The sequence below is a fragment of the Molothrus aeneus genome, chromosome 14 (assembly GCF_037042795.1).
Source record: "Molothrus aeneus isolate 106 chromosome 14, BPBGC_Maene_1.0, whole genome shotgun sequence".
In the NCBI taxonomy this organism is placed as follows: Eukaryota; Metazoa; Chordata; class Aves; order Passeriformes; family Icteridae; genus Molothrus; species Molothrus aeneus.
Genome location: NC_089659.1, coordinates 19,244,659 through 19,272,088, shown reverse-complemented (window position 1 = coordinate 19,272,088; position 27,430 = coordinate 19,244,659). Strand labels below are relative to the sequence as shown.

Below are 27,430 nucleotides of genomic sequence, written 5' to 3'. Positions count from 1 at the left end.
GCTTGTCTGCTTTTCTGTGTAAAAAGGTTATGCATGCCTGGAGGGAGACTAAATGTTACCAAAAAAAAAAAATAGAAAAAGGCAAAAAAAAATCCCACATGAAAACAGAACTATGGGCGAGTGTCCAAGACTCTTGACTGTGTGACTGTGACTAACCAATGGCTGTTTTTAAAAAACATGTCTCATTTTATTCCCTTCCCTGGATGTAATAATACAACTCAAATTAGTTTTCCAGGAGCTGACTCCTTTTTATGTAACCATGTTTTGTACAGATAGCAGCAGCAGCTTATGTTTAAACTATTTAAGAGAACAAATAGCTGCAAAATGTACTTCAGATGGCCCTTCTCCTGCTAGCAGTGTATTCCTGGCTTGAGGGAAGCTACAAAAACATTCTGTATTTTGCTGCTGCTGCGTGGATGCAGTTGTAACAATGGCCAATGAGCAGCACCCAGGTGAAGGTGTCAGCTCTGCTTGTTTTACTGGCTTGCACTGCAAACTGTGGTGTGACTTTGAGAGCACAAAGCTGGGCAGGAGCAGAACAAAGCAGCAGCTCAGCTCTCGCCCCATCCCAGGTTTCCCAGGGCAGCCCCAGCTGAGCTGCAGCCCAGGCTGGAGCATCCCCAGCTGCCAGGGGGCTCAGGGGGGAACCTCCACACCTGGGGAGCTCTCATGGCTGGGATCCCCACCTCTCCTCCTTCCCCCCACTCCTACCACTGGCTGCAGTCACTGGCCAAGCACCTTCTCTGTGTCCTCCAGGCTGGTACCCAAGCACTGCCCTGGAGCTGCTTCCTGAGGTGCACCTGGGGCATGTGCCAAAAGAACAGAGATGATGCTGCAGGCAGGCAAGCAGGTGTGGGGACAAGAACAGGAAACCAAGGCAGGTTAGGAAACACGGATCTCATTTTCTCATTCCCACTTCTGCTTTTAGAAACAGGCCCAAGAGATGAGAATTGATGGACCACCAGGCTCGGACACCAGTGGGATGTGGCATTTAAGTCTCTCAGCAAACAGCAGAACTCCCCAAACACCCCTACCAAGAGCCTGGAAAATCTTTTTCCTGGTGTCATCCTTCCAGCCTAGGGAGTCCAAATCCTGAAGTGATAAATGAGGCTCCCCAAGCACTCCCCCTGTATGAAAGTGGTTAAAAGGTGCAGAGAAATCCATCATCTAAACAAGAGAGTTGCACAGTTAGAAACATGCAGCCTTTACTCTGTGTTCCCATGCCATTATTCAGCAGATTAAAAAGGCATTTTTGTACTCTATGTGGAGTCTTCCAAGTCTGCAATTTTCCATAAACTTCCATTATGACATTTCACTTGGAGAACTTTGCTAACAGCTTCCTAGTTGTCACACTTTGCAGTACCTTGAAAATTTGTGTCACAGTAACAAGTTTAAACATTCCTTTTCCTTTATCCTTACAGCACAACTGAGCTGTTAACTGCTGGGCTCACACTGGAAGGGATTTCTGCTAGGATTTGTTTCAGCCACTCCATTAACTTCCATGGACTGGCAGGGTTTGCACGGAAAGCACAGTTCAGATAACTCACTATCAGCATTTTTCAAGCTCCATGCCAGCAAACCAGTGAGGATGGCACACATCAGTCTTTCGGTGGGTCTGGTACCACTTTCCAGGCAATTCACAGATTCTGAAGATAAATGCAGCCCAGGCAACCTGAGCTACAAGAGAGGCTAAAAGGATTCCTGGTCAGATGTTCTCCCTCCATGCTGGAGACAACATCTGTCAGAGAAACACACAGAAATCACAACCAGCAAAGGCTGCCACCCCTCTGAACTCCACCCCTCAGGTGGCCACAGCTCAGCCACTGCGGCCATGGCTTCTTGTGCCTGTCTGGGAATGCCACACTCCTGGAGGGGAGGAGGGACACAAGGAACAGACACTGATCCTTGGGCACAGCAATAGACGATGCAAGCCTTGTTTTCCTGGGAATGAACGAGCACCGCGTGCCATGGAGGAGGGGTAACACAGCTGCTGCTGGAGCCAGACACTGCAGCTTCATGGAGAAGCCAAGAACAGCAACTCTGGGCCTCCAGGAACACCACGGCCACACTGATGCTCCCAGGTCTTCCCCCAGAGCCTGCACTGGGCCAGCCCTTGCCACAGGTCTCAAATTCCCCAACACTGAACCAAACCATGTCCCCCGGAGACTCTGCAGAGAAAAGGCCCAGCACTGCTCTGCTTTCCTTGCTCCTCCTGGGCAGCTCTGGGGTGGGAACTGGTGATTTATTCACTGCAAGGATCAGCCCAGGCAGGAGCCAGTCTTCTGCAGCAATCCAGCTCCCAGCGTGGGCTGCACTGGAATAAGCACGAGCTTCTCTGGAGCTCCACACCAGCACACGGAGCATTCACACACAGCACCAGTCAGGGATGGCAGCTGTGGGGCCCAGCTCTCTTTCATGCTCCTGGCCATGAATCTTCCTGCTCACCACGTGCTGAGCACCCGTGGCAGCTCAGGTGCCATCATCTTCCCAGACGAGCTTGTCAGGAACAGTTCTGGGCTCCGAATTCACTCACAAACACAAAGCCTGACAGATGACACGGAATCCATGATGCCTGCTAAGCCAGGAGAGTGCCACAGCAGTCACCTTGATCTTGACTGAGTCATGAATCACAGCTTCTGTCAAGGCAGCCCAGGACTGAGAGGACAGCTGGGCCTTCTTCAAACTCCGACTTTACCATTCAGTCACATCATCACTGGAACAAGAAACCTCTCCCCAAACCTTAAACCACAATGTGTATCAGAGCTAATATTTCTGGTGAGATGATAAATGATATTTTAATAAAATACTTTTATTTTAAAAGACACAAATCTCCCAGATGTGGTACAAAGAACATTCATGCAAAATTTGGAGAATGTAACAGAAGAAAGCAATCGACTGAAATATTTTGGGCTAATAGTGACAGCTCAGGAACTGATGCCCATCATTACAGAGAGAATAATGCAAATGATTTGTGATAAGAACTCCAACCTGCTCACTCTGCTGTTCCTGTAGACTCGATTGTGGCAAAATCCAGCCCTGAATATTTCATCTTAAAACACCTCTACCAGCAGTAGCATTATTTGTCTTGGCAGATACCAGAGCTTATGCAAAAAGTACAAGGCTTACCACGTGGAATATGAAGCAGTAATGAAAAACACATATGGAACAATAAGAGAAAGTATTAAAAAATAAAATTTAAAATAGCTTAATCTTATGCACACTAGATGAACAAGATATACCTCATTGGCAATTTCATATCAGTAAACACAGCATGAGGAGAGACCATACCTTTGCTTCATCTGAAAAGGAAAACAATCTACTTTATTTTTTTCTGCTCTGCATGCATTTCATTTCCCAAAATGCAACCAGGCGTGCATTACACACAAAGTTCATCCTGCTTCACCCAGAACAGCTGCCATGAGCATTCTCTAGCACTATGCAGAAGCCTTATGGAGTGCAAGGTGCTGGGGACAAGCCGAGTCTGATCTGAGTGCCAGGCTTAGAGCAGAGTGCAGCCCCAGGAGTTACTGCAAAGAACCTGGGAACCGATGCCTTTGAGGAGCAAGCAGCTTCAGGCAGCCAAAAGAAAGGGCAGTGTGTAATGATGGGAGCTGAAACAAACAGAGTTTACTGGAGAGAAAGCAGCGTGGCCTCTGTCCCAGAGGGCTCCCGTGGGGGCTCAGGCTGCAGTGTCCTGTGGGGCATCAGACAGGCAAGCAAGGGACAGTGCACGGCTCCCCCCACACAGCCTGGCACACACAGCACACCCGGGACACACAAGGAGAGGGAACCCAACAAACAGAACATGGACCCAAAGTGCACAAACCTTCCGGCTCTGTGTTCTCTTTGAGGTGCACTTGCTTCAGTGGGCAGCAGAAGATTTCGTGACACTTAGCACGAAAAGGGGACTCTTTTTTCTTTAATTCCGCAGATTGGATGGAATCTTGCCGTAACATAATGTACTCCTGAGTGCCAGGGGGAGCGTCATCCATAACTGTGTCACCACACAACAAAATAACTCAGGTTAGAGCCCCAGGAAAGCGACCCTGAGAAGCAAATCAACTACAGAACGTCAGGGTGGGGAAAGACAGAGGGCAAGGAAGGTTCACAGGAAGGAAAACAAACTTTACAGTGTAAAGTATCTTAGTCATGGTGGGAAAATACGTTTACTTTTATAAACAATGCTTCTCATAAACCTCCACACTTCATCCCGTTTCATGCAGCTTTGATAACCAGCAGAACAACACCCGCTCTGAGCAGCAGCACAGCTCCTCCTGCGTCTGCTTCATCCTCCCCTAGCACCCCTACCCATTTTGCATGCACACTGGGGGAAAAGCAAAGCAAACTCTGTGCTTTCCTGGCCTGGTCACACGCAGGGTCTGCACTACCTGCAGGAAACTGCTTCCCAAAGCACCAAGGACAGGCCTTTATCAGGAAATGGAATTACACCCCATCCCTCAGAGCAGGGATAATCCAGTGACATTTTCAACAGACACAAGTGTAGATGTACAGAGAGAAAGCACATTAATCCTTCTGATGGTTTTCTTGTAAAACAGCAAGTAGTTTTTAAAGCTGATCTTATAAATCAATACTGCCATTAATAATGCAGCCTGAAATGTTTCTGAATGGGGTCAGACTATTAAATGGCAAAAAGATAAAATATATAGCATAAAGAAAGTTCCAGCTACCTCGAAGTATTACATTACCAGAATGAATTGAAACACTTTTCCACTATCTAAAAAAATGAAGCCTTAATAACAGAGATAGTGAGATTCCTCAGCTCACAGCTTTAGGCACAGATAATCTTCCGTGAACAAAAATTAGCTCCTTTTTCACAAGACAGCCTCCAATCACCAATTGTTATTTATAGTGTAACACAGAGATATAAAATCATACCCAAAACCAAACCTGGATTCCCCAACCCTACGTGAAAAAAACCAAAAATTAAAAAAAAAAAAAAATCCAAGAATTTCAGTAATGAGCAAAGTAACTACTGATAGGCTAGTCTAAAACATGCACTAGGTAAGTTTATTTGGTTCTCAAACTGATGGCCATTAATTCTAACAATGAACTGCTTCCTAAATATCTGCCAACACATGGACATCTTAAATACCATCAGATTCAAACACAGACCCCCGTCAAACAACTACCCCATTGCATTCTCATGCACTTGATTTCTACCCTGGTAGGAGTCGTATCTGGGTGATAAATTCAAGCTGACAATTGTTCTGCTCACAGTGGGCAGTCACCTTCTCTCAATACCTCATTAATCCAGCAGAGAAACCTTGCACCTTGGCTGCTGTTGCCTCATTAGACTACACCCAGCAGCAGTAATACACTCTAATAATCCACACAAAGTGCCATTAAAAGGGATGCATGATCAAGGAGGAAAGCACAAGTGGTTCAAAAGGGAGCAGCAGGTCAGAGGAGCACGAGGTGTGGCTGCCATTTGATCACCTCAGCAGTGCCAGCTTTGCTCTGGAAGGGTGGGCTGTGCTCGGGGGGCACACTGAGAGCCCCTCGGGCAGCTGCTGGCAGTAAGCACCAGGAGCCAACACCCACAGGTCCTGAAGGGTCAGCCCTCAGAAATGTCTTGGTTTCTGTGAGCTCAGAGCCTGCAGGATCTGCAAAGCAGCCCCAAGGGTGGATCCCACCTGCCGGGATTTGGCAAACAGCTGCCTGACACCATTGTGCAGGGCCTGGGCCAGCTCAGGCAGGCTGAGGGGCAAAAAGGCACAACCTGTCCCTCACCAGAACCCTGCACAGCCCATCAGCCCTGCAGACAGATTCACTGGGGTGGGAACAGGGCCCATGCCTTCAGCAAGGGACCCACACCCCAAAGCCAACAAAGGCACAGATTCACTGGGATGGGAACAGGGCCCACCAGGGCCCACATCCCAAAGCCAACAAAGGCACAGATTCACTGGGATGGGAACACTCCCCATCAGGGCCCACACCCCAAAGCCAACAAAGGCACAGATTCACTGGGATGGGAACACTCCCCATCAGGGCCCACACCCCAAAGCCAGCAAAGGCACAGATTCACTGGGATGGGAACACTCCCCATCAGGGCCCACACCCCAAAGCCAACAAAGGCACAGATTCACTGGGATGGGAACACTCCCCTCCAGGGCCCGCACCCCAAAGCCAACAAAGGCACAGATTCACTGGGATGGGAACACTCCCCTCCAGGGCCCACACCCCAAAGCCAACAAAGGCACAGATCCACTGGGATGGGAACACTCCCCTCCAGGGCCCACACCCCAAAGCCAACAAAGGCACAGATTCACTGGGATGGGAACAGGGCCCATCAGGGCCCACACCCCAAAGCCAGCAAAGGCACAGATCCACTGGGATGGGAACACTCCCCTCCAGGGCCCGCACCCCAAAGCCAACAAAGGCACAGATTCACTGGGATGGGAACACTCCCCTCCAGGGCCCGCACCCCAAAGCCAACAAAGGCACAGATTCACTGGGATGGGAACACTCCCCATCAGGGCCCGTGCCTTCACAGATTCACTGGGATGGGAACACTCCCCATCAGGGCCCGTGCCTTCACAGATCCACTGGGATGGGAACACTCCCCTCCAGGGCCCGTGCCTTCACAGATTCACTGGGATGGGAACGCTCCCCTGCAGCACCCACACCTTCAGCAAGGGACCAACACCCCATCCTCATGGCAGAACACACTGGTGCTCTACGTTCCCATCTTCCCATGAATAAAACAGAGATAAGGCTACGTATGCCATGGACACAGGTCATTTACATACTGCTCACTCACTTGTATATTCTTGTATATTCTCACTCACTTGTATATTCTCAGATGAAAGTGATAAATAACCACTACATGGCTTTAAGGAAATGAACCCTTTTTTCTTCCCCTACAATTTGATGGAGACCAAACCCACAGCAGCTGAGAGGAATTTGCTTAGCAGTGAATATAAAATAACTGCAGTAACTATTATGTTTCCTAATCAAAACATTCAGCTTGCTAAATATCACCCTGTAGCATTTTCTTTAGCAAATAAAATAATAATAATTACATTAATAAGAACTTGCTGTCAACAAGCCACTAGGAAAAGAATTTCTTCTTCCTGTAAGCTTCACCAAGAGAAAGCAATCTTTAGGATGGCTGCTGGCACCAGGATGTTTTTCAAGATAAATTCAAACATGTTTACTTTATATAAACACACCAGCTAAACAGTCTGCTGGTTTGTGTCTTTCTTTTATGTCCAAGTGCATTTCAGTCCCATCCAGAATTGCCAGAAACCATAACATCAGCCCTGTCCATAGGCCTTGGCTCGGGTTCCAACTGCATCATCTTTGATGTAATTCAGACTTTAATAAAGCTGTAAGGAAATATCTTTCCCCCTGGTTTTAGAGAGAGAGGCTTCTGCTCTGCTAGCTACAGGCTACAGCAACCATAGAGTAAATAAAATCCAGGCACAACAAATCCTCCTGCTCCTGTTGGACTATTGTTCCTGCATGTATGGCACAACTTAAACAAAAACCTTGTACTTCCATGGATCCATTCACTGCTGCTTGAACCTTTCAGGTCATTACCTGAAACATGAGTTTTCCTCAGTTCCCTAACTTTTCACAGTGGTTAGTTTTGGATGTTGTGAGTCCCAGGACGCTTACACTCGCAAAAAATTCATTTTTCTGGCAGGACAGAAGTTGTGTCTGTACCCACAAGGTCCTCAAGCCACAGAGAGCACCAGAACACCTCTGAAGAAATCCCTTCTCTTTGGCACAGGGCAGGATAAAACATTCCCCCAGTGCAGCTTTGTGGAATAATGAGAGCAGCAGCCAGTGCCCCCCCAGTGTCACCTCTACACTGTCACCCCCCCAGTGTCACCTCCCAATGTCACCTCCCAGTATCATTGTCACTCCCCCAGTGTCACCCCTCAGTATCACTGTCACTTCCCCAGTATCATTGTCACTCCCCCAGTGTCACCCCTCAGTATCACTGTCACTTCCCCAGTGTCATTGTCACTCCCCCAGTGTCACCCCTCAGTATCACTGTCACTTCCCCAGTATCATTGTCACTCCCCCAGTGTCACCCCTCAGTATCACTGTCACTTCCCCAGTGTCATTGTCACTCCCCCAGTGTCACCCCTCAGTATCACTGTCACTTCCCCAGTATCATTGTCACTCCCCCAGTGTCACCCCTCAGTATCACTGTCACTTCCCCAGTGTCACTGTCACTCCCCCAATGTCACCTCCCCAGTGCCACCCCCCAGTGCCACCCCCAGGACACAGAGCAGCCACGCTCCCCCAGCACCTCCCTCCTGCTCTGCCCCCTGGCCCCCATCAGGGAAATACATAAAGGTCACAGCTGAGGTGACCCAGGCCCTTTGGAGCCATCAGGAATTATTCTTTTTTTTCTTTTAGGGAAAACCTTAGGCTAGCAAGTTGCTTTCAGCTCCTTACAGGAACAAGTCTAAAAAAAACCCCTCTAAAATAACTTGCTTCAAGTGACGGCCTGTAGGACAGGGAAGGGGGAGCAAAGTGGGGTATTTAGCTGTAAGAACATTTTTGAGACAGCTGATGAAAATCTCTCAGGTCTTTGGGCAGTAAAAGTTCTCTTTTCATCACTGCTTTGCTTCCCTCCTAATTTCTCCCAGTTGAAGGTGTGATTTTTTTTTTTTTGTCAGCCACCTGCACAACATAATAAACTCAGAGCACAACAATACTTGCAAGCTAATTGAAAAAAATTTCTATTCTGGGCTTTTAAAACACTCAGAACCTCTTAATGACAACACAGTCTATCCAAACCGTTTCACATTAAGCTTTGCCAAATCTTGATGAAGTATTCTTACCAAACAGCCTTTCTGGCACTTCTGCATCACCCAGAAATCTTATTTTCAGCTTGCAGCTGTGTGCTCCCAACTTTGAAGTCTGGTTGACTCTGACTTGCAGTTTTCACAATGAACACAGATATTACAGGAAGCACAAGCAGCCAATTCTCTAATTTTTATTCACAGCAAGCCATTTCTGGAGTCCCTCATTTTGCACCACCCCTTCCTCCCCAGCACACCCCCAAACCCAGGCACCACACCAGCTTATTTCACACTGAAAGGAACAAACCAGCAAAAATACCTTGTGAAAGACACAACTTCCTTTGGGTGAGTTTTCAGAATTAAAAGCAGGCTCAGAGTGAGCTCCCATTGGATCTGGAAGCTGTGGATGGGGCTGTGACAGTGAGGGCTGCCAGGGACAGCCCAGCTCCTTCCCTCTCACAGGGAACAGCTCCTGCTCTTTGTTCTCAAACCAGTTCCATGAATTTCCTCCATGGCAGCCACTTCCTGAGCTGCTATTAAAGGACAGCTTTATGGCATGCATGAATAGAGCACAATTTTGAGATGGGCAGTGACTCTCCAAGGGCTCCGACACCTGGGGAAGCAGACCGCTTGCCCAGCAGAGGGCTTTTGGTACTTGAAGCAGTGAGTTCTCACAGTGCTGATCTCAATCAGGCTGCAGCCAGTCATTAGAGGCTTTAGGGATTCAGAGGACACGGCTGTGAGAGCCCTTCTGTGTCTGCTGGGAAGGGAGGGTAACCTCCTTCTTATGGCACAAATGCCACAGGAACATTTACAATTCACCACTGATGTCTAAGGAAAGCTCCCTGTGGTAAGGGCAGGGCCCAGTGATTTATTTTCTGATTTGAAACTACTTTCCATTGTGAAATATCTTTCTATTTTAAATAAGTGACTGCCTTGTGATCAAAACTGAAAGCTGACAGCTCTTTGCACCATGTTTCCTCCAACATATGTACAAATTTCTTAACCTTTTGATCTGCTGAAAAATTCTGAAAGATGCTCTCTTTGGGTCACACATTGAATAACTTTTTTCAGATCTTCCAAAAATATTTGCACAGAACACTCCCCCTTGACCTAAAAGAGTAATTGGATTAACTGCTAGCAGTAATAGGCTGTTATCCCCTGGAAAGACTACCCAGATAAGGCTGCATTTAGATCCTCGTGGATAATAAAGACAAAGGCAGACAGCATCAAACATTTGTTGATAAATGCTGGAACATTTATCAATGAGGAACAGCCCCAGTTTACTGAGGAACAGCCCCAGGGTGCAGAGCCAGCACCTTTCCCCTCCCAGGCATCAGGAGCTGTGGATTTGCCATGCCACACGTGCCCACTCTCACCTGAGCGCTGCAGCCAGCTCACTGCTGTGCTGTGCTTGCCCCTGAATGAAGGAATGAATAAATGAAGGAATGAATGACTGAAGGAATGGATAATGAATGAATGAAGGAGGGAATGAATGCATGAACATTTCTCGTCGGGCAGTTCCGAGTGCTCTCCTCTTTTCCCATCTGCTGAACCAGTGCAAGCTGGCTGCTTTGCAAGCACACAGCAGACAGACAGGAACACCCAGGGTGCCACTCTGTGTGGTTGGGAAGCAGCAGGCACTGGGAGCACTGGGAGCACTGGGAGCACACCAGGGCAGGACTGGGGACACTGCTTGGCACCAGGGACTGGCTCCAGGGAGGGCACTGGACAGCAGGACCTGCCTGGCCAGCTGCAGAAGATGAACCACCCAAACTGCACAGCCACCAAGGATCTGCCCTTAGGATGAAGCTGTGGCTGCCAGCCCAGCTGCTGGAGCAGACATTTCTCCTTCTGCTCCACCAACACAGGACAGCAGCACCACAGAACACAGGAGGAGAGGGACAGCAACTCCAGATGGAAATATGAGCCTCACCCACCCCTGCCTACCGTAAACCCCACTCTGACCAGCTCACAGGGAATTTAAAAAGCACTGTGACAATTTGTGCCACAGTGCACTCACGTTCTTCACTGACAAAGTCTGGGAGAAAAGCAAGGAGCTGCTTCTAAGAGAACATCCTGGAAGCGTGGTGAAAATCAGTCATGCAGGGGAGAAGGTGCCAGGAGACCTGCTAGAAAGGTCCAGGATGAGTGGGAAGCCTGCAGATTTTGAGAGCTTTGCACAGCTTTAGTTTGCTGCTTATGAAATATTAGAAAACCCTTGCGTATCGTAACTTTAATGAGAATTTAATTATTAATGTAGCCTTATTTGGAGCTAGGAGAATAGTTTCAGATTATAAGGGAAACAGAGAGAAGTGCCTTTTTTCTTCCTATTTATGGAGCATTATTGTCAACAGCTGGGCTACAAAAAGAGACAAACTTCCCTAGTGCTGGGAAGGAAAAAAACCCGTAACAACAAAAACACAAAGAAAGAACTGAAAAAGATCAGAATCCTCCAGGAAAAGCAGCCTGAAAATGGGAACAAAATCATCAAAGAATAGACTGCATCCCTCCTGGAAGTCTGGAAGGATGAGTGCTGCCTCTGGGAGCAGGAGATGAGCAGCAGCTCAGAGGCTGGCGCTGGAGCTGCAGCTCCTGGGCATCTCTCTTGGAAGAAGCAGACAAGAACAGAAGCACCATTCATAAAAGGACAGGTGACACCTCCCAATTATTTGCCCCATTTACTGAGTATTAACAAAAAGAAGGATGAAGAAATCGAGTGTTTTAAAATTCACACTCATTACAGAAAGAGCTGTGCAGAGAAATGGCTTCAGAGGAAATTTTTCAAAGCGAAGCACAGAAAACTCATCAGCAGAAGCCAAAAGCCTGGGTGTGCCATGGAGAGGTGCAGAGAGTGCTCTCACAGCCCTGGGAAGCAGCAGAACCCTGGACCCTGCTGTGCCTCTGCACCCCACCCAAAGGGACAAAGAGCTCTGACCAGAGCTATGCACACAGAGCCTGAACAGCAGAGAAATCCTCTCAGAAAAAAATGTATAATTTAACCCGAAATTAACATTACTCTTCATTTTGAGGTTGGAAATTATTTTAACAGGTTAAAGATTAGGCTTATGCAGATAGGGTCCCTACATACAAATATCCATGTACACAAACCAGTTCAGTTGTAAAACAGTCAGATGAAATGCTGCAATATTTTCTCACATTGATTTCTTAGACGAAACTTTAGTTAAGCTGAATTCTCACCACAGGTGATTTTACAGAAATCACTTGACGCACACCCCAAAAATTTACCCAGCAAGTTGCACCACCTTGAAAAATCGACTGCTCTGAATGCTCAGTGTAGTCATTCACCCACCAGGAGAAGGCTCTGCCTACCCCGGCACTTCTGTTCCCAGAGTGCTTCCACTGCAGCAGCCGCTGCTGGAGCAGCCCTCCCAGCCCAGCTGCCAGTGCTGTGCCTGAGTAACCCATCCCAACAATTGACAATCAGCAGCTCTTTGCCACATCTGGCCCATGCAGAGTCATGGACAGGCGTTGAACAGGCACCGACTGAGGAACAGCACCCCCAACACCCCATTCCCCCTCCCCTGAAATCAATGCACTGCATTTCAGAGGCCTGCACTTGACAGCGTTTCCCCCTCTCCACACTCACCCAAAGCCCCTCAGACACTGCAGAAAGCCATGTGTAATTATGCCATCACTGTCACTCAGAGTAGCTACAACACGCTGCGTACACAGAGAAGGGTTTCGCTTTTCTCTGCTCGTCGGTTTAAACAGCAGCAAGACAAATTAGTAGAAGCCTAAACAGCCTGTTTTCCTGTTACTGCCTAGCCTGATGATCACTTGGAGAGTCCAAGTAGATGTTCTGTATACTGAGATCCTTCTCAGCTTCCCCACAACTTTCTTTTGTATGCTGCCATGGTATTCCCACACACTGCCCAGCACCTCTGCTCTGTGCTAGCAGCCCAAGCACACCAGAATTACAAGCATTTTCACACAGCATAGCTAAAATGGCATTATTGTTCTACTGCAAGCGGTGCTGTGCAGCTCCTTGAGGCAGCTGCTGGATGCTGTGAAGGCAGGGCGAGAGGGGAGCAGCAGCAGGTCACACAGGGCAGGGCAGGGCTGGGAGCAGCCCACGGGCAGCAGGAGCAGGGAGGACTCCACTGGCACCAGGGGAGCTGGCACGGGGGCAGTCAGAGCCCTGACAGCGATGGCTGTGGCACGGAGGTGGCTGTGCTCACACCTGTGCCCACACCTGTGCTCACACCTGTGCTCACACCTGTGCTCACACCTGTGCTCACACCTGTGCCCACACCTGTGCCCACACCTGTGCCCACACCTGTGCTCACACCTGTGCCCACACCTGTGCTCACACCTGTGCCCACACCTGTGCTCACACCTGTGCTCACACCTGTGCTCACACCTGTGCCCACACCTGTGCTCACACCTGTGCTCACACCTGTGCCCACACCTGCACTCCATGGTGCCGGCACTCTGCAGCCTGATCCAGAGGGATTTCAAGGCTTTGCAGAAAAGAGTTAAAACCCAGGAGTGTTCTCAGTCAAAGCAGAAATAGCGCAGCTGGGTGGCTGTGGCCCAGCACATCGTGTCTGCTCAAACGAGGCCAGCTGGGCAGTCACTCCTGACTGACACGCTGTCACCGAGGGCAAGGACACGGGGACAAGGGCACAGAACAGAAATGAAGTGCAGATCTTTACAAACCAGCACCCATTTCCACACGACTCACCATGAAATTGAGATGCTTGCACAGGTGCCCTCCGTGCCCGGGTGGCTGCCACGCCAGGAGCCCCACAGCCAGCACCCCCTGCCAGCTATGGGAGACACCTGGAGCCTGCCCAGGGGCTCCTGCTGCTGCTCAGACACGCACACAAACACCCCAGATGCAGTGCATGGTTTGGAAAGAACTCCTCCAGAAATCAAAGGGCAAAACGATCACATAAGGTTGTTGTGTTAGAGCAGAAGTAACAGTGAGGTTATTGCCTTTGTGTATTTTTGTACTACATTGCATAATATGCTCGCATTGATGTTCAGCACCGTAAATGACATAAAAAACAACCCAAGGCAGCAAGCACAGCAGAGCTGAAGAAAAAAATCCTCACATTTCATATTCCAGAGCCTGAATGCTGCAGTCCTCTAGCTTACAACAGTCTATCACAGTTAGCAAACACAAATGTGTGTCTTAGAAAAAAGACACTGTTACAACACTGAGCTACAAATTAGCTTCTGGTTTTTAGCAGGTAGTAAGTGGTCTTTATTCTACTACAAGAAAAAGCCACTCTGTTCAAACTAAGGACATTGCATACTGCATATGTAGTTGGGGAGCTGCCTTGGGATACCACACTCGCTTCTGTGCTGCTTTGAAATCATCCATATCAGAGAAAAGTCCCTATTTTCTGTCATTACTGTATTTATGCCAACTGGGACTCTACATACCTCCAAAGAAATTAAACCATTTATTCTGAAAGTTGATTGAAAAACTTTAAAACATTGGAAGGATGCTGCTGCCGTAAATGCCTGAAACGTGTGGATTCACACCAACTGCAGTTAAACAAAAAAACTACCAAGAAAAGCTTCAGAGCAATTTGCAGCAGCTGAACATTTAGCCCAAACAACTCTCAGAGCAAGTGCTGGGGTACACAGGGCCTGCAGACCCTGGTTCCTGCACCCTGCACTGCTGTGGGCAGCTCCAGTTTGCAATCCGTGCTCTCAGCACCACCTGCACCACTCCCAGTCACCAGTGCCAGGGTCCTGCACTGCTCTGCACACCACAAAAGCACTCTCAGTATTTTCAGTACTAGCCCCCAAAACCCCACGTGCACCTGAAGTGACCGCAGGAAAACAATAAATGAATTTTTAACAGCTTCTCAAAGAATTCATTTAAGGAACAAGGTCTTTGTAGGTTGCAAACAAACCCACCTTTCCTCTTACCTTTAAATTTACTAATCTGGAACTTCCATTCTACCCATGCACTCTGCTCCTGAACTGAAATTCTAAAGAGCATTTCACCAAATGTTATCAGCATTTTAGTCTCTATCTCTTAATGTCACAACAGACACACAACTGCCAGAGCTCTGTGCTGCTATTGCATGCCCCTGCTCACCTGCAGGCTCTGGAGAGGGGGACCCAAGCTGCAGGTCAGGGTGCCAGCCCAGCCCCGAGCAGCCCTACCTGTGCCAGTGCTCTGTGCCAATCCCCAGAGCAGCCCTACCTGTGCCAATGCTCTATGCCAATCCCCAGAGCAGCCCTACCTGTGCCAGTGCCCCATACCCAGCCCCAGAGCAGCCCTACCTGTGCCAGTGCTCTGTGCCAATCCCCAGAGCAGCCCTGCCTGTGCCAGTGCTCTGTGCCCAGCCCTACCTGTGCCAGTGCTCTGTGCCCAGCCCCAGAGCAGCCCTACCTGTGCCAGTGCCCCATACCCATCCCCAGAGCAGCCCTACCTGTGCCAATGCTCTGTGCCCAGCCCAGAGCAGCCCTACCTGTGCCAATGCTCTGTGCCCATCCCCAGAGCAGCCCTACCTGTGCCAATGCTCCATGCCCAGCCCAGAGCAGCCCTACCTGTGCCAATGCTCTGTGCCCAGCCCTACCTGTGCCAGTGCTCTGTGCCCAGCCCAGAGCAGCCCTACCTGTGCCAGTGCTCCATGCCCAGCCCAGAGCAGCCCTACCTGTGCCAGTGCCCCATACCCATCCCCAGAGCAGCCCTACCTGTGCCAGTGCTCTGTGCCCAGCCCAGAGCAGCCCTACTTGTGCCAGTGCCCCATACCCATCCCCAGAGCAGCCCTACCTGTGCCAGTGCTCTGTGCCCAGCCCAGAGCAGCCCTACTTGTGCCAGTGCCCCATACCCAGCCCCAGAGCAGCCCTACCTGTGCCAGTGCTCCATGCCCAGCCCTACCTGTGCCAGTGCTCCGTGCCCAGCCTGGAGGAGCCTCTGTGGCAGAAGGAGCAGCGTCCCTGAGCTGTGTGCAGATGTGGGATGGAGCTGTCCCACTGCTGTGGCTGCTCACCCCGGCCACCAGGGATGACTCACTGTCACTCACACACACATTAAAGCGTCTGTCCATCCTCTGACTGGGGCTATTGCTGCAATTGCTGTGTCCCACAGTGAGGGCTGGCGTGGGCTGGGCTCAGCCCCTGCCCCTGCCCAGCACAATTCTGCTCAGCTCAGGCTGCTCGTGTCCTGGGGCTCAGCCCCTGCCCCTGCCCAGCACAATCCTCCTCTCCCACCAGGTGAGACAAGAGAAAGGAGCTTCCCTTGGCCATACCCGACGTTCTAGCACTGAAGCCTCTCTCCAGGAATGCTTTGCATGTCACATATTAATGGATTCTGAGTAACAGCTTTAGCTGCACATCATGTCTAGACAAAGTGCCCCGCTGTGGGCAGTGGTCTGGAAGGGCACTGGGAACAGCTGTGGGTGAACACAACACAAACTGTGCTGCTGACAGGTTGTACACATACTGCACCTCACCTGGCTATCCTCCAGCAGGTGAGAATAATGGCAATTTCACTGAAGTTTTAGGCAGAAAGAGGCCAAAGCTCAGGCTGTCCCCAGCCTGGACATCAGGAAGAATTTCTTCCCTGGAAGGGTGGTGAGGAATTGGAAGGGGCTGCCCAGGTTGGTGGTGCAGTCACTGTCCTTGGAGGGGTTCAAGAAGCAACTGGGCATGACACCCAGTGATCTGGGCTGCCCACAGGGCGGTGATGGGACTCCATCATCCTGGAGGTCTTCTCCAACCTAATGACTCCATCACTGGGCGAGAGGCTGTGGCTGCCCCTGGACCCCTGGCAGTGCCCAAGGCCAGGCTGGAGCAGCCTGGCACAGGTGAAGGTGTCCCTGCCATGGCAGGGGTGGGACAAGGTGACCTTCAAGGCTTCTTTCAACCCAAACCACTCTGATTTTATGTGCATCACTCAATACCCAGAAAAATGAAACAGTCAGAAGACTGGAGGGGAAGTAGATAAAGTTCCACAGAAGATTTTGATGGAACAATGTGAGCAGGCTCTGTGCAGAGCCCAGCTGTGCTCAGCAGTGTCCACCTGCACCCTGGCTGCACTCTGACTACACCCAAAGCTGCACCCAAAGCTGGCCACAACTCCTGCACACCACAGCATCCCTGCAGAAAGGGGCAGCACAGAAGCACCACAGCTGCAAAGCCACAGCAAATTGATGCTGGGGCAGAGAATAGGGGGTGAAGTATTTACAGCCCACCAGAGTCTCCAGCACCTCTCAGCAGCCTCAGAGCTTGCCTGCCCTTGGCTGTCCCGTGAGATGAGCGCTGTGCCTCGATGCAGAACTGCAGCACTGCTTCCCTTCACTGACACGAGCTGCCTGGACTCAGAGCATTTAGCTCCCTTCCAGTGCTTCATTATGCTCCAACACGCTGTGGTGCCATTACAGCTTTAAATATTTACTTGACATTATCTTGCATCTGGCAAATGTATTCTGATACTCCCCAGCAAGTCCCATGCAGGATTAAGTTCTCCACTGGTCTTTGCACAGTAACAGATCCCATTTTATTCCACCACTGCAATTCTCTCCAAATCAGGTCTGCAAAGGCCAAGAAGTTTTCCAACAATTCTCTTAAGACAGATGAGATTTGCAGGCACCAGACTAATTTCTAAGTTCCTACAGCAGTTAAGACTTCTCCTGCCTCCTCCTCATTTTCTGTGCTGCTCAGACCCACACAAAGACTGCCTGTTACTCTGTCAGTGCTGCCAATCCACGTGCACCTTCTCCTTTATTCTCTAATTGTTAATTAACTACTTCATGTTGCAAATTGCCATATTTCAGACAAGGTGCTGTTGTCACAATAGCCTTGTAAGTGAATTATTACAACTAGAATGCATTCATAAATAACGCATTGAAGGCTTAAAATACATCGGGATAAACCCAGCCCAGCCCTGCCCATCCTGGGCACAAACCAAACCCAACCCAGCCCTGCCCCATCCCCGCACAAACCCAACCCAGCCCTGCCCATGCTGGGCTTGGCTGGGTCTGCAGAGCCCCAGGAGAGCAGCAGGGCTCCAGGCTGATCTCAGAGCCTGCAAGGACACCTGGCTCTCACAAAGGGAGCAGCTGACCAGCACAAAGGGCTGCACAGCCTCCCCTCTCCCAGGGACTCCACACAGATGCTCCAGCACAAAGTCAAGGAACATTCTGAGTATTTCTGTCACCTTGCTGTGCCCCTGAGGCTCACACTGCAGGCAGGCTGCTGTGCCCACATTCCCACTGCACTCCAGGTGCCATTTTCCCAGTTATTTCCCATGAAGATACCCAGCCAAATACCCAAATACCCAGCCAGATACCCAAAACAGGGAGTGGGAGCTGCCCAAGAACAGTTCTGCCGGTTTCTTGAGAAGTGAGAACTCCAAAGAACACTTTTCTCTCAAGCTGCAGTAACCAGGTAAGCCCATGCTCTCTGGCCAGCCGCAGGCTGCTGTCAGTGAAGCACCACTGAAATGGTGCTGTGATGTAACAATGGAAATGTAAAATGCAAACCCCAGCTCTCCTGAGAGGCCCAAGGAGCCGCTGACCCCGCTCGCCCAGGTGAGCACAGAGCCCCCCTCTGCTGGCAGCCCCTGCCCCAGGGCACAGCACACAGGAGCTGCCCCAGCACGGCCTGCAGGACACCCACATCTCCCTCTCACCCAAACCAGGCACCTTCAGCTTTATTTCTGGCTCACTCTTCCTCACAGGGCTCTGAGGAGCTGGTCAGAGAAGGCTTCTGCAGCCTACCCAAGGCTGAATCACCTGAATGCACACCTCCAGCTCACAGCACTTTATTGCTGCTGCTGCTGCTGGCATATGGAGAGCTGAGATGAAAACAAGCAAATACTGGGTAAAAACATACCAGAAAAAGCTGAATATTTATGGCTTGTACCCAGAAACCTGACTGGCAAGTGGATGCTTCAGGTAGAGATAAAAGGAGTGACAGAAGAGTAACTTTTATCTATGCAGTCTACATTTAATGACTGCATGAACATTTGCAGGTGATTAGGGCCAGCCTAAGTGCTCTGTTGTTCCTTTGTTCCATTTCTGAAGGGTTCGGACTTTATTTATTATTTTTCTTCTTTTTTTTTCCCTTCCTCCCCCCATAGCTGCAACTAAATATAATTTCTGGCTTTTAAAGACCTATTTCCATTAATAGAATCCAGCTGACAGGCTGGGGATGATGCTCCCCAGCTGAGGCATCGCCTCCTTGACAGAGGGAGGGACGGCCAGGGCGGGTGCAGCAGGCTGGGCACTCTGGCAGCTGAGGAGGGCAGGGCTCAGAGCAGCCTGGCAGGAGCTCAGCCCCACCTGAGGGCACGGGGCAGAGCCCGGAACTGAACCGAGCCACAGTGAGCAACTGCTCCCCTGACCCTGCCAGAGGCAGCCACAGTCCCACCTGTGTCCTGGGAGAGCACCTGAGGGCTCCTGAGTGCCACACTGGGCACTCACCTGTCCTGGGAGAGCACCTGAGGGCACCTGAGCACTCCTGAGTGCCACACTGGGCACTCACCTGTCCTGGGAGAGCACCTGAGGGCACCTGAGTGCCCCTAAGTGCCACACTGGGCACTCACCTGTCCTGGGAGAGCACCTGAGAACACCTGAGTGCTCCTGAGTGCCACACTGGGCACTCACCTGTCCTGGGAGAGCACCTGAGGGCACCTGAGCACTCCTGAGTGCCACACTGGGCACTCACCTGTCCTGGGAGAGCACCTGAGGGCACCTGAGTGCCCCTAAGTGCCACACTGGGCACTCACCTGTCCTGGGAGAGCACCTGAGGGCACCTGAGCTCTCCTGGGTGCACTGACACCCAGATGTGCACCAAGCAGACAAGAGCCCTGCCATGGAAGGCAGGCTGTGTGCGCTGTGTCTGTGCCCACCCCTCACTCACCTTGCCCAGCCCTCTGTGCCTTGCTCTTGGTGCTGGGTCACCTGCTCTGTGTCCCTCACATGCACTCCCTCAAACCTGGCCAGTTCCTCACATTTCCTCTCCTTCCCTGCCAGCAGAAGTGGAAGAGATCACCCAGATGTAATTTCAGCAAACAATAAATCCCTTTATCAATGGTGCTGCCCTGAAAGTCAGTAGATGGAAATCTGAATCTGATTTTCCAGCTTCTACGGCATTTCTTTCCATAAGACCATTAAACTGCAGGCTCAAAGTTACAGCTTAAATCATGTCTTCTTGCAGACAAGCCTAAGCTCCAAACAATCAAATAGTGATTTATAATCTGTTGTTTTCAGTCAATATATCATGTCTAGCAAACATTGATTTATATGTAAGATTAGACTTTGTGGTTGTACTTTCCAAAGTTATTCAATAACAGCAATCATAACCCACAATTGATAGGTAATTTTTCTAGTATACACAAATTAATCTTTGCTAATTTGACCTTAAATTACCAAAGTTTCATGACTCATTTTCCCATACAAAGTTGCAGGTTGGTTTGGTTTCTTGGTCACATTACTCTTCCCCTGCATCTTGTCCTTTGACCATTAAATTCTTTGCTCGTATCTCATTCTTTCAAAGTTTACTTCCTTTGTGTATTTAGCAGAAATGCAGACTTGCCTTCTCCATTTTTACCTGTGTCTTTGAGCTCTGATTCTCCTGCAAACTATCTTCTCATCTGTGAAATTCTTTCAGCACATCCCTCTGTGTGGCATCTGCACACCCAGGGCTGACACCCCACTCCCAGAACAACTTCACGCTGCCAGTCCAGGGCAGAGAGGCAGCCCCTCTCCCAGAGGAGCAATTCCCACCCTCTGCCTGTGCCTTGCCCTGGAGGTCTCTGTTCCCAGCCCCACCTCAGCCCTCACAGCCTGAGGCCAACTGTGCCAGCCTTGTCCTGAGCCCAGATAAAGGGTGGCTGCACTGAAGCTCCTGCCCTGGTGGTTCCAGGTGTGGAACACCAACCCTGGCTTTGCTGAGGTGTGGAACACAAACCCTGACTTTGCTGAGGTGTGGAACACAAACCCTGGCTTTGCCCTGGTGGTTCCCTGTGTGGAACACAAACCCTGGCCTTGCTGAGGTGTGGAACACAAACCCTGGCTTTGCCCTGGTGGTTCCAGGTGTGGAACACCAACCCTGGCTTTGCTGAGGTGTGGAACACAAACCCTGGCTTTGCCCTGGTGGTTCCCTGTGTGGAACACAAACCCTGGCCTTGCTGAGGTGTGGAACACAAACCCTGGCTTTGCTGAGGTGTGGAACACAAACCCTGGCCTTGCTGAGGTGTGGAACACAAACCATGGCCTTGCTGAGGTGTGGAACACAAACCCTGGCCTTGCTGAGGTGTGGAACACAAACCATGGCCTTGCTGAGGTGTGGAACACCAACCCTGGCCTTGCTGAGGTGTGGAACACAAACCATGGCTTTGCTGAGGTGTGGAACACCAACCCTGGCTTTGCTGAGGTGTGGAACACAAACCCTGGCTTTGCTGAGGTGTGGAACACAAACCCTGGCCTTGCTGAGGTGTGGAACACAAACCCTGGCCTTGCTAAGGTGGTTCCAGGTGTGGAACACAAACCATGGCTTTGCCCTGGTGGTTCCCTGTGTGGAACACCAACCCTGGCCTTGCTGAGGTGTGGAACACAAACCATGGCTTTGCTGAGGTGTGGAACACCAACCCTGGCTTTGCTGAGGTGTGGAACACAAACCCTGGCTTTGCTGAGGTGGTTCCAGGTGTGGAACACCAACCATGGCTTTGCTGAGGTGTGGAACACCAACCCTGGCTTTGCTGAGGTGTGGAACACAAACCCTGGCCTTGCTGAGGTGTGGAACACAAACCCTGGCCTTGCTGAGGTGTGGAACACAAACCCTGGCCTTGCTGAGGTGTGGAACACAAACCATGGCTTTGCTGAGGTGTGGAACACAAACCCTGGCCTTGCTGAGGTGTGGAACACAAACCATGGCCTTGCTGAGGTGTGGAACACAAACCCTGGCCTTGCTGAGGTGTGGAACACAAACCATGGCTTTGCTGAGGTGTGGAACACAAACCCTGGCTTTGCTGAGGTGTGGAACACAAACCATGGCTGTTTCCCTCCAGGACAGGCTGGCTGCAGCCCAGCAGGACCCTGAGCAGGCTCCTGGCACACAGAGGAGGGGCAGGACCGTGACACGCCCAGGGCAGGGTGGGCTCACCAAGGGGCTCAGCTCACTGCTATTACCATTAAAATAAAACCCTGATGGGAAGGGCCACCTGTGGCTCCATGTGCAGAGCCAGCACCCTCACCAGGGGATTGTTATTTCAGCACCTGTCTGCAGTATGTGGTTGTTTATTAATAGAAAGGATCACACACAGCCTGAGGTAAATTAAAATTCCAGTTCTGCTATTCCGTGTCATTGAAGAATCTGCTAGGCCGTTGTTTGATTTGGTTTCTAGCAAAGCAGGCTAACAAACTTCCTTCCAAGCCATTAATTCAGATGTGCAATAAGCCTAACACAACTGCACTGGCTCATTAAAGCAATTTGAGGTAACCTGACTCATTAGAGCAGCCACCATCCATCCCCTGTGAGTGCAGCCTTGTTTCCAGACAGCCTCAGAGATGACCTGCTGTGCCAAATGCCTGTTCTGTCTCAGGAAAACTTCAGGCAAACAGCAAAATGGAAAACCTTCATTTGCTCAGGCTTTGAAATTCATTCAAATGCAAGAATATTATAACATTCTGAGCATCTTTTTTCATCCAGAAAAGGATTATTTAACTAGATGAAGGGAAATTCTTCAGTAAAGACAGTACCATGATGACAGTCATGCAGGACACAGATAAAACTGATAAGGTCCCTGCTGTATCTGTTGGAAAGGACAGTTTAACCATTCAGAAAAGCAAATTCAGGAAGGACAAATTATGAGTGTGCCATAGCTGAAATAATAAGAACCAACCTGTGACCTTGGTACACAGCCCAGGCTGCCACCGGTGCAGAAAGCAGCTGCACAGAGCTGCTGCCCACACTTAGGGAAAAACCACAAAAATCCTCCTGTGCTTAATAAAAAAGGACACTAAACAAAGGTACAGAGACAACTGAGGCAGCATTTAGCCTTTAAGCAGGGACATTTACAGGTGTACCAATCATCAAGCTCAGGGTAATGAAGCCTGGCCCTCGTACTACATCAACCCATTCAGTGGCTGGAGGTGAAGCACAAAATCCTTGAGTGAGACTAATTTGGAGTTCTCCAGCAGAGAAATCAAGCAGCTTAATACAAAGCACCTTCCATGGACTTAGCACACTTACAGAAAGACTTGTTCACCTAATAAAGGGGAGACAGGCACACAGCAGACTTTGACCCTCTGCTACAGTAAAATCAACTGCCTAACAACAACCACAACAACAACAACAACAACCACAACAACAACAACAACAACATCATCTCTGTGCACGTTTGCTGCTTCCCAAACCAAAACCTGTTTATTCTTCCAGGTGAGGTTCACAGCCAGCACTGAATGAAGGAACCTGCGGAGCCAGAACCCACAGCAGCTGCTGCTGGCTCCTGACAGCCCCGCTCTGAGTGACTCTGAGTCCACAGCACAGGGACAGCTCTGTTAAACTGCACTGATTTGTTTGTTTGTTTTCATTTCAAGCCACTCTCTCCAACATAGCCAAGCCACCGGGGCTGGAAGAAGCACCTGGAATGTGCATGGAGGGCTCTGGGACTGGAACCAGAGTTTTCCTACTCTCAGTGTCTCTCATTTGAGTTACAAAAACTCACTTTATCTGGGAGGGACAGCACATCCTGAGTCCTCCCAGTGGGCTGGCCTGGCTCAGGTTTTAGCCACTAAAACATAGAAATGAATTAATCAAGAGAAGGACAGTGAAGGCACACAATTACACAGTATTTTAGTTACCCTTCAGCCTTATTTCAGTGAAACAAATGAAGAAACTCCTCCAGTCTCTGCAGAAATTTAGAAAAGAGCAAGCAGAACAAGAGCTGGGGGCATTTTAGTGCTCCAGGCTTGGGATTTGATCACTGAGTTACCTCCAGGAGTGTCCAAGGAGCCCCAAAGCCCAGATTTCCCCACACTCTGGGGGGATGGATGGCTCTGCTCTGCCCTGGGTTTTCCAAAGCCAGCCTGATGGAGGCAATGTGCATTTTTCCATCACTGATATTCCTTCTCTCTCTTACCTGCCCCATTTTGTCTGCAAGGAAGAGGGACAGACCTGCAGTAGCAGCTCTCAAACATTTTAGCTCCCCCCTGGATGTTCCTCCTCCCTCCCCCATGCCACTGAACACAGAACTGAAACTCCACGTGGATGGTGCTCCTTCCATGGAGCAATGGGACTCCTCTCCCCACCTTCCATCTCTAACTCCTCCCCTCAACACCCTCAGCACCTGCCCAGCATTCAGAGTAACAGCAGGTGAAGCACAAAGCTGAAATTCATCATGGTGAAGGACTGATGGCAGGCAGGATGGTTCTGAAAGGATGGGTTACAATCCAGCCAATCAGTTCCAAACTCCTCCAGAGAGAAGCATTCCATTTGTGCCACCAGGAATCCTCCCCGCCTACGCTGTCATCCCTGAGGGTGAAGGAGACTTGGAAAAACGGAACAGAGTGTTCAAAACCCCAGCAGATCACATGCAGTACAACCATGCCTCCAAATTCATCAGAAGGTCACCAAGCCTGCACACTGAGCTGGGATCTATTTAAATATTGTCACTGGGAAGTGGATATATCTCCACTTTGTCCAAAAGGCACTTCAAACACAACATCTATCTGTGGAATGTGCTCCAGCCTCACTCCTCAGTGAGAATGAAGGAATTAGCACTGCTCTGAATCACTCATCACAGACAGAGTCCCACTGCACTCCTGAGAGGCTGATTACACTGTCACACTCATTAGGTCAGAAGGAAACACATTTTGTTGGAATCCAGGATTCTCTGCAACTGAGAAGCGCTAAGAGAAACAGAACAAACAATTTATATGTTTCAAAAGTGAAATAAAGGCCTGCAATCATCAGGGTTCTAATGATCTCTATCAAAGTACTGTCTCACAGCAATAGGGGAGCTGAAGGATTTGCAGCAGCAGCACCTCACTGCTCCAGCACAGCCCTGAGGGGTCCCAGGGCAGGGGGGTGCTGTGAGGAAATGAGGAATAACTGGGAGCCAGGAAGAGACGCTGGCAGGGCACAAGGCAAAGGAAAACAGCTCAGGGAGGACAGAGCAAAAAGCCTGTCCCAACAGCCTGCTCTGGGGTTCTAACCCCTGGCACAGGAGGAGGAGGAGAAAAGGCACCACATCTCCTACCCTGGGCTATGGCCTTGCAGCATCTCCCCATTCCATCCCTGCTGGGCTGGCTCAAAGAGGATGGAGGAGAAAGGGCACCACATCTCCTACCCTGGGCTATGGCCTTGCAGCTTCTCCCCATTCCATCCCTGCTGGGCCGGCTGCATCCATGGCAAAGAGGATGCAGGAGGAGGAGAAAGGGCACCACATCTCCTACCCTGGGCTATGGCCTTGCAGCTTCCTCCCATTCCATCCCTGCTGGGCTGGCTCAAAGAGGATGGAGGAGAAAAGGCACCACATCTCCTACCTTGGGCTATGGCCTTGCAGCTTCTCCCCATTCCATCCCTGCTGGGCTGGCTCAAAGAGGATGGAGGAGAAAGGGCACCACATCTCCTACCTTGGGCTATGGCCTTGCAGCTTCCTCCCATTCCATCCCTGCTGGGCCGGCTGCATCCATGGCAAAGAGGATGCAGGAGGAGGAGAAAGGGCACCACATCTCCTACCCTGGGCTATGGCCTTGCAGCTTCCTCCCATTCCATCCCTGCTGGGCCGGCTGCATCCACGGCAGAGCAAACTCTGCCCACCCTGCCACCCAAACCATGTGTGCACCTTGTCTCAGCAAAGACCAGTGCCCAGGAGGCACTGGGCAGCACGGGAAAAGCCCCGAGCAGGAATGCCCAGGAACATGAACGTGTTCCAGCCCCGGTGCCCCGGTGCCTGCAGCGTGTGGGCAGCAGCAGGAGGTGCTCAGGCTCAGGGCTGCCCCTGCCCTGCTCAGGCCGGGCAGATGGAGGAGCCTCAGCAGGGTGTGATGGAGCTCTGCCCCAGCTCCCTGGCTGAGCACAGGCGTACAAACAGCCCCCTGGCAATTAGCATTTGCATGGCATTTGTGCCTTGCTGGCTTGGGCTGTATTCAGGCTGCTCTAGGCAACATATTTGTACTTCACTGGACACAGCCTTCCTAATAACCATTACTGTTCCTGGTAATTTTTAATGAGTTGATGCCAGGCAATTTCACTTCCTTCCCCCTTCAGAAAGAATTTATTAAAAAGATCTGCATAGGAATAATAGACTCATAATCAGAGAAGCCACATGCCATGATCAGAATTAAAGGAGCCATCTGTTTCTTTACAGTCGTGCACATCTCAAACAAAAAGTACACACATGACGTATGTCATTACTTCCACTTTCCTGAGAGAAAATATTTGCCACGATTGCCTCCCACAGGAGCGCAGGGAGCTCCACCACCAGCCTGCAGTGCTGGAGGAACCCTCCCACTGAACCTCCAAGAGTGGATTCAGGCTTTAGCTCTGCCTCAGCCAACCCAGCAGAGCTTTTCATGCCCCTGTGAATCCTTTGCAAGCTTATTTTCCACAAGATCTGCAGCCAGGGCTTGGCTTGCTGCTCCCCACCACCAAGAGGAGCTGCCCTGCTGAGCTCCACACACACTCTTGTGTCTTTCCATTTAAAAGTCAATTTAGGCAATTACACCGTTCACTAGATGATGTATTTTCATGTCAATATGCTGTAAGATGCAATTCCCCCCCTCCATCCAATTCCAAGATGCAGTGACAAAGGCAGTGATGGAAATGCACCAGGCCGAGTCCAGCAGGAGGTGAGAGTCACCCTGGCCCTGGACATGGCTGGCAGTGCCCTGCTCCCCCTGCCCCACACAGCAATGACAAATGTTCTGGAAAAAGCCTCTCCTGAAACGGGCTAGGAATCTTCCACCTAAAACGTCTCCTCCTCTTTTCCCTGCCTTGCCTCAGCTCAAACACTGAGGAGCTCAGGGCTGCTTACTGTGCCCTGAGACACTGTGAAAGGATTTCTTCAGAAAAATCAAAGAGTAGCTTAATTTAAGTTTGTCTGACCTGGGCTGTTACCCTTGCTTTCAGTTATGGAAAACCTTTAAATAGGAACAGCAAAAAAAAAAAAAAAAAGAAAGAAAGTAAAAGTTGTCTCTGGTTCTTCAGCTTTTCTCTCTGCAGCCTGGATGCTTTTGCTGTAAGGTGCTCACCAGAGGCCAGGGAAAAGCTCTGAAGTTCAAACACTGGAGCTCTGCAGGGGATTTTCCCTGCCCCAGCTGCTCTCCCTGCAGATCCCCACTCTTGTGGCATTGCATTATGGCAGCACTGTGGGACCCTGGGATGTGCCGTGAGTTCCCCAGCTCAGCACAAAGCCCTGTCCTACCCATGTCCAGCCATGTTCTGCTCCTGTCACCCCTGGCATTATCCTGCAGGACTGGCACCCGTGGCAATCACTCCTCTGCTGTGACCACCCATGGAATGCATCATGATGAAAGGTGTCACCATGAGAAAAATCCTTGATTCAAACACTGCATTAACACTGCACATTCTGAAAGTACATTTTAAACTCCTGCAAACACACACACACACACACACATATATATAGTGCATCTATTTTTTATCCAGCCTTCTAAACACAAACTTGTAACCAAAGCTTTGCACTG

At 50.2% G+C, this 27,430-nt stretch overlaps 1 protein-coding gene across 2 annotated transcripts in view; it reads right to left on the bottom strand.

The window, feature by feature from the left end:
* Nucleotides 1-27,430, bottom strand: part of FGF13 (fibroblast growth factor 13) — a 205,319-nt gene that overhangs the window by 84,876 nt on the left and 93,013 nt on the right. Inside the window, exon 2 of one of the 2 annotated variants that reach the window (XM_066559278.1) lies at nucleotides 3,827-3,994. The exons of the other annotated variant lie outside the window; for it this stretch is intronic. Coding sequence (XP_066415375.1) covers nucleotides 3,827-3,994 — 168 coding nt within the window. The remainder of the gene's footprint in view (nucleotides 1-3,826; nucleotides 3,995-27,430) is intronic. 2 annotated transcript variants of the gene reach the window in all.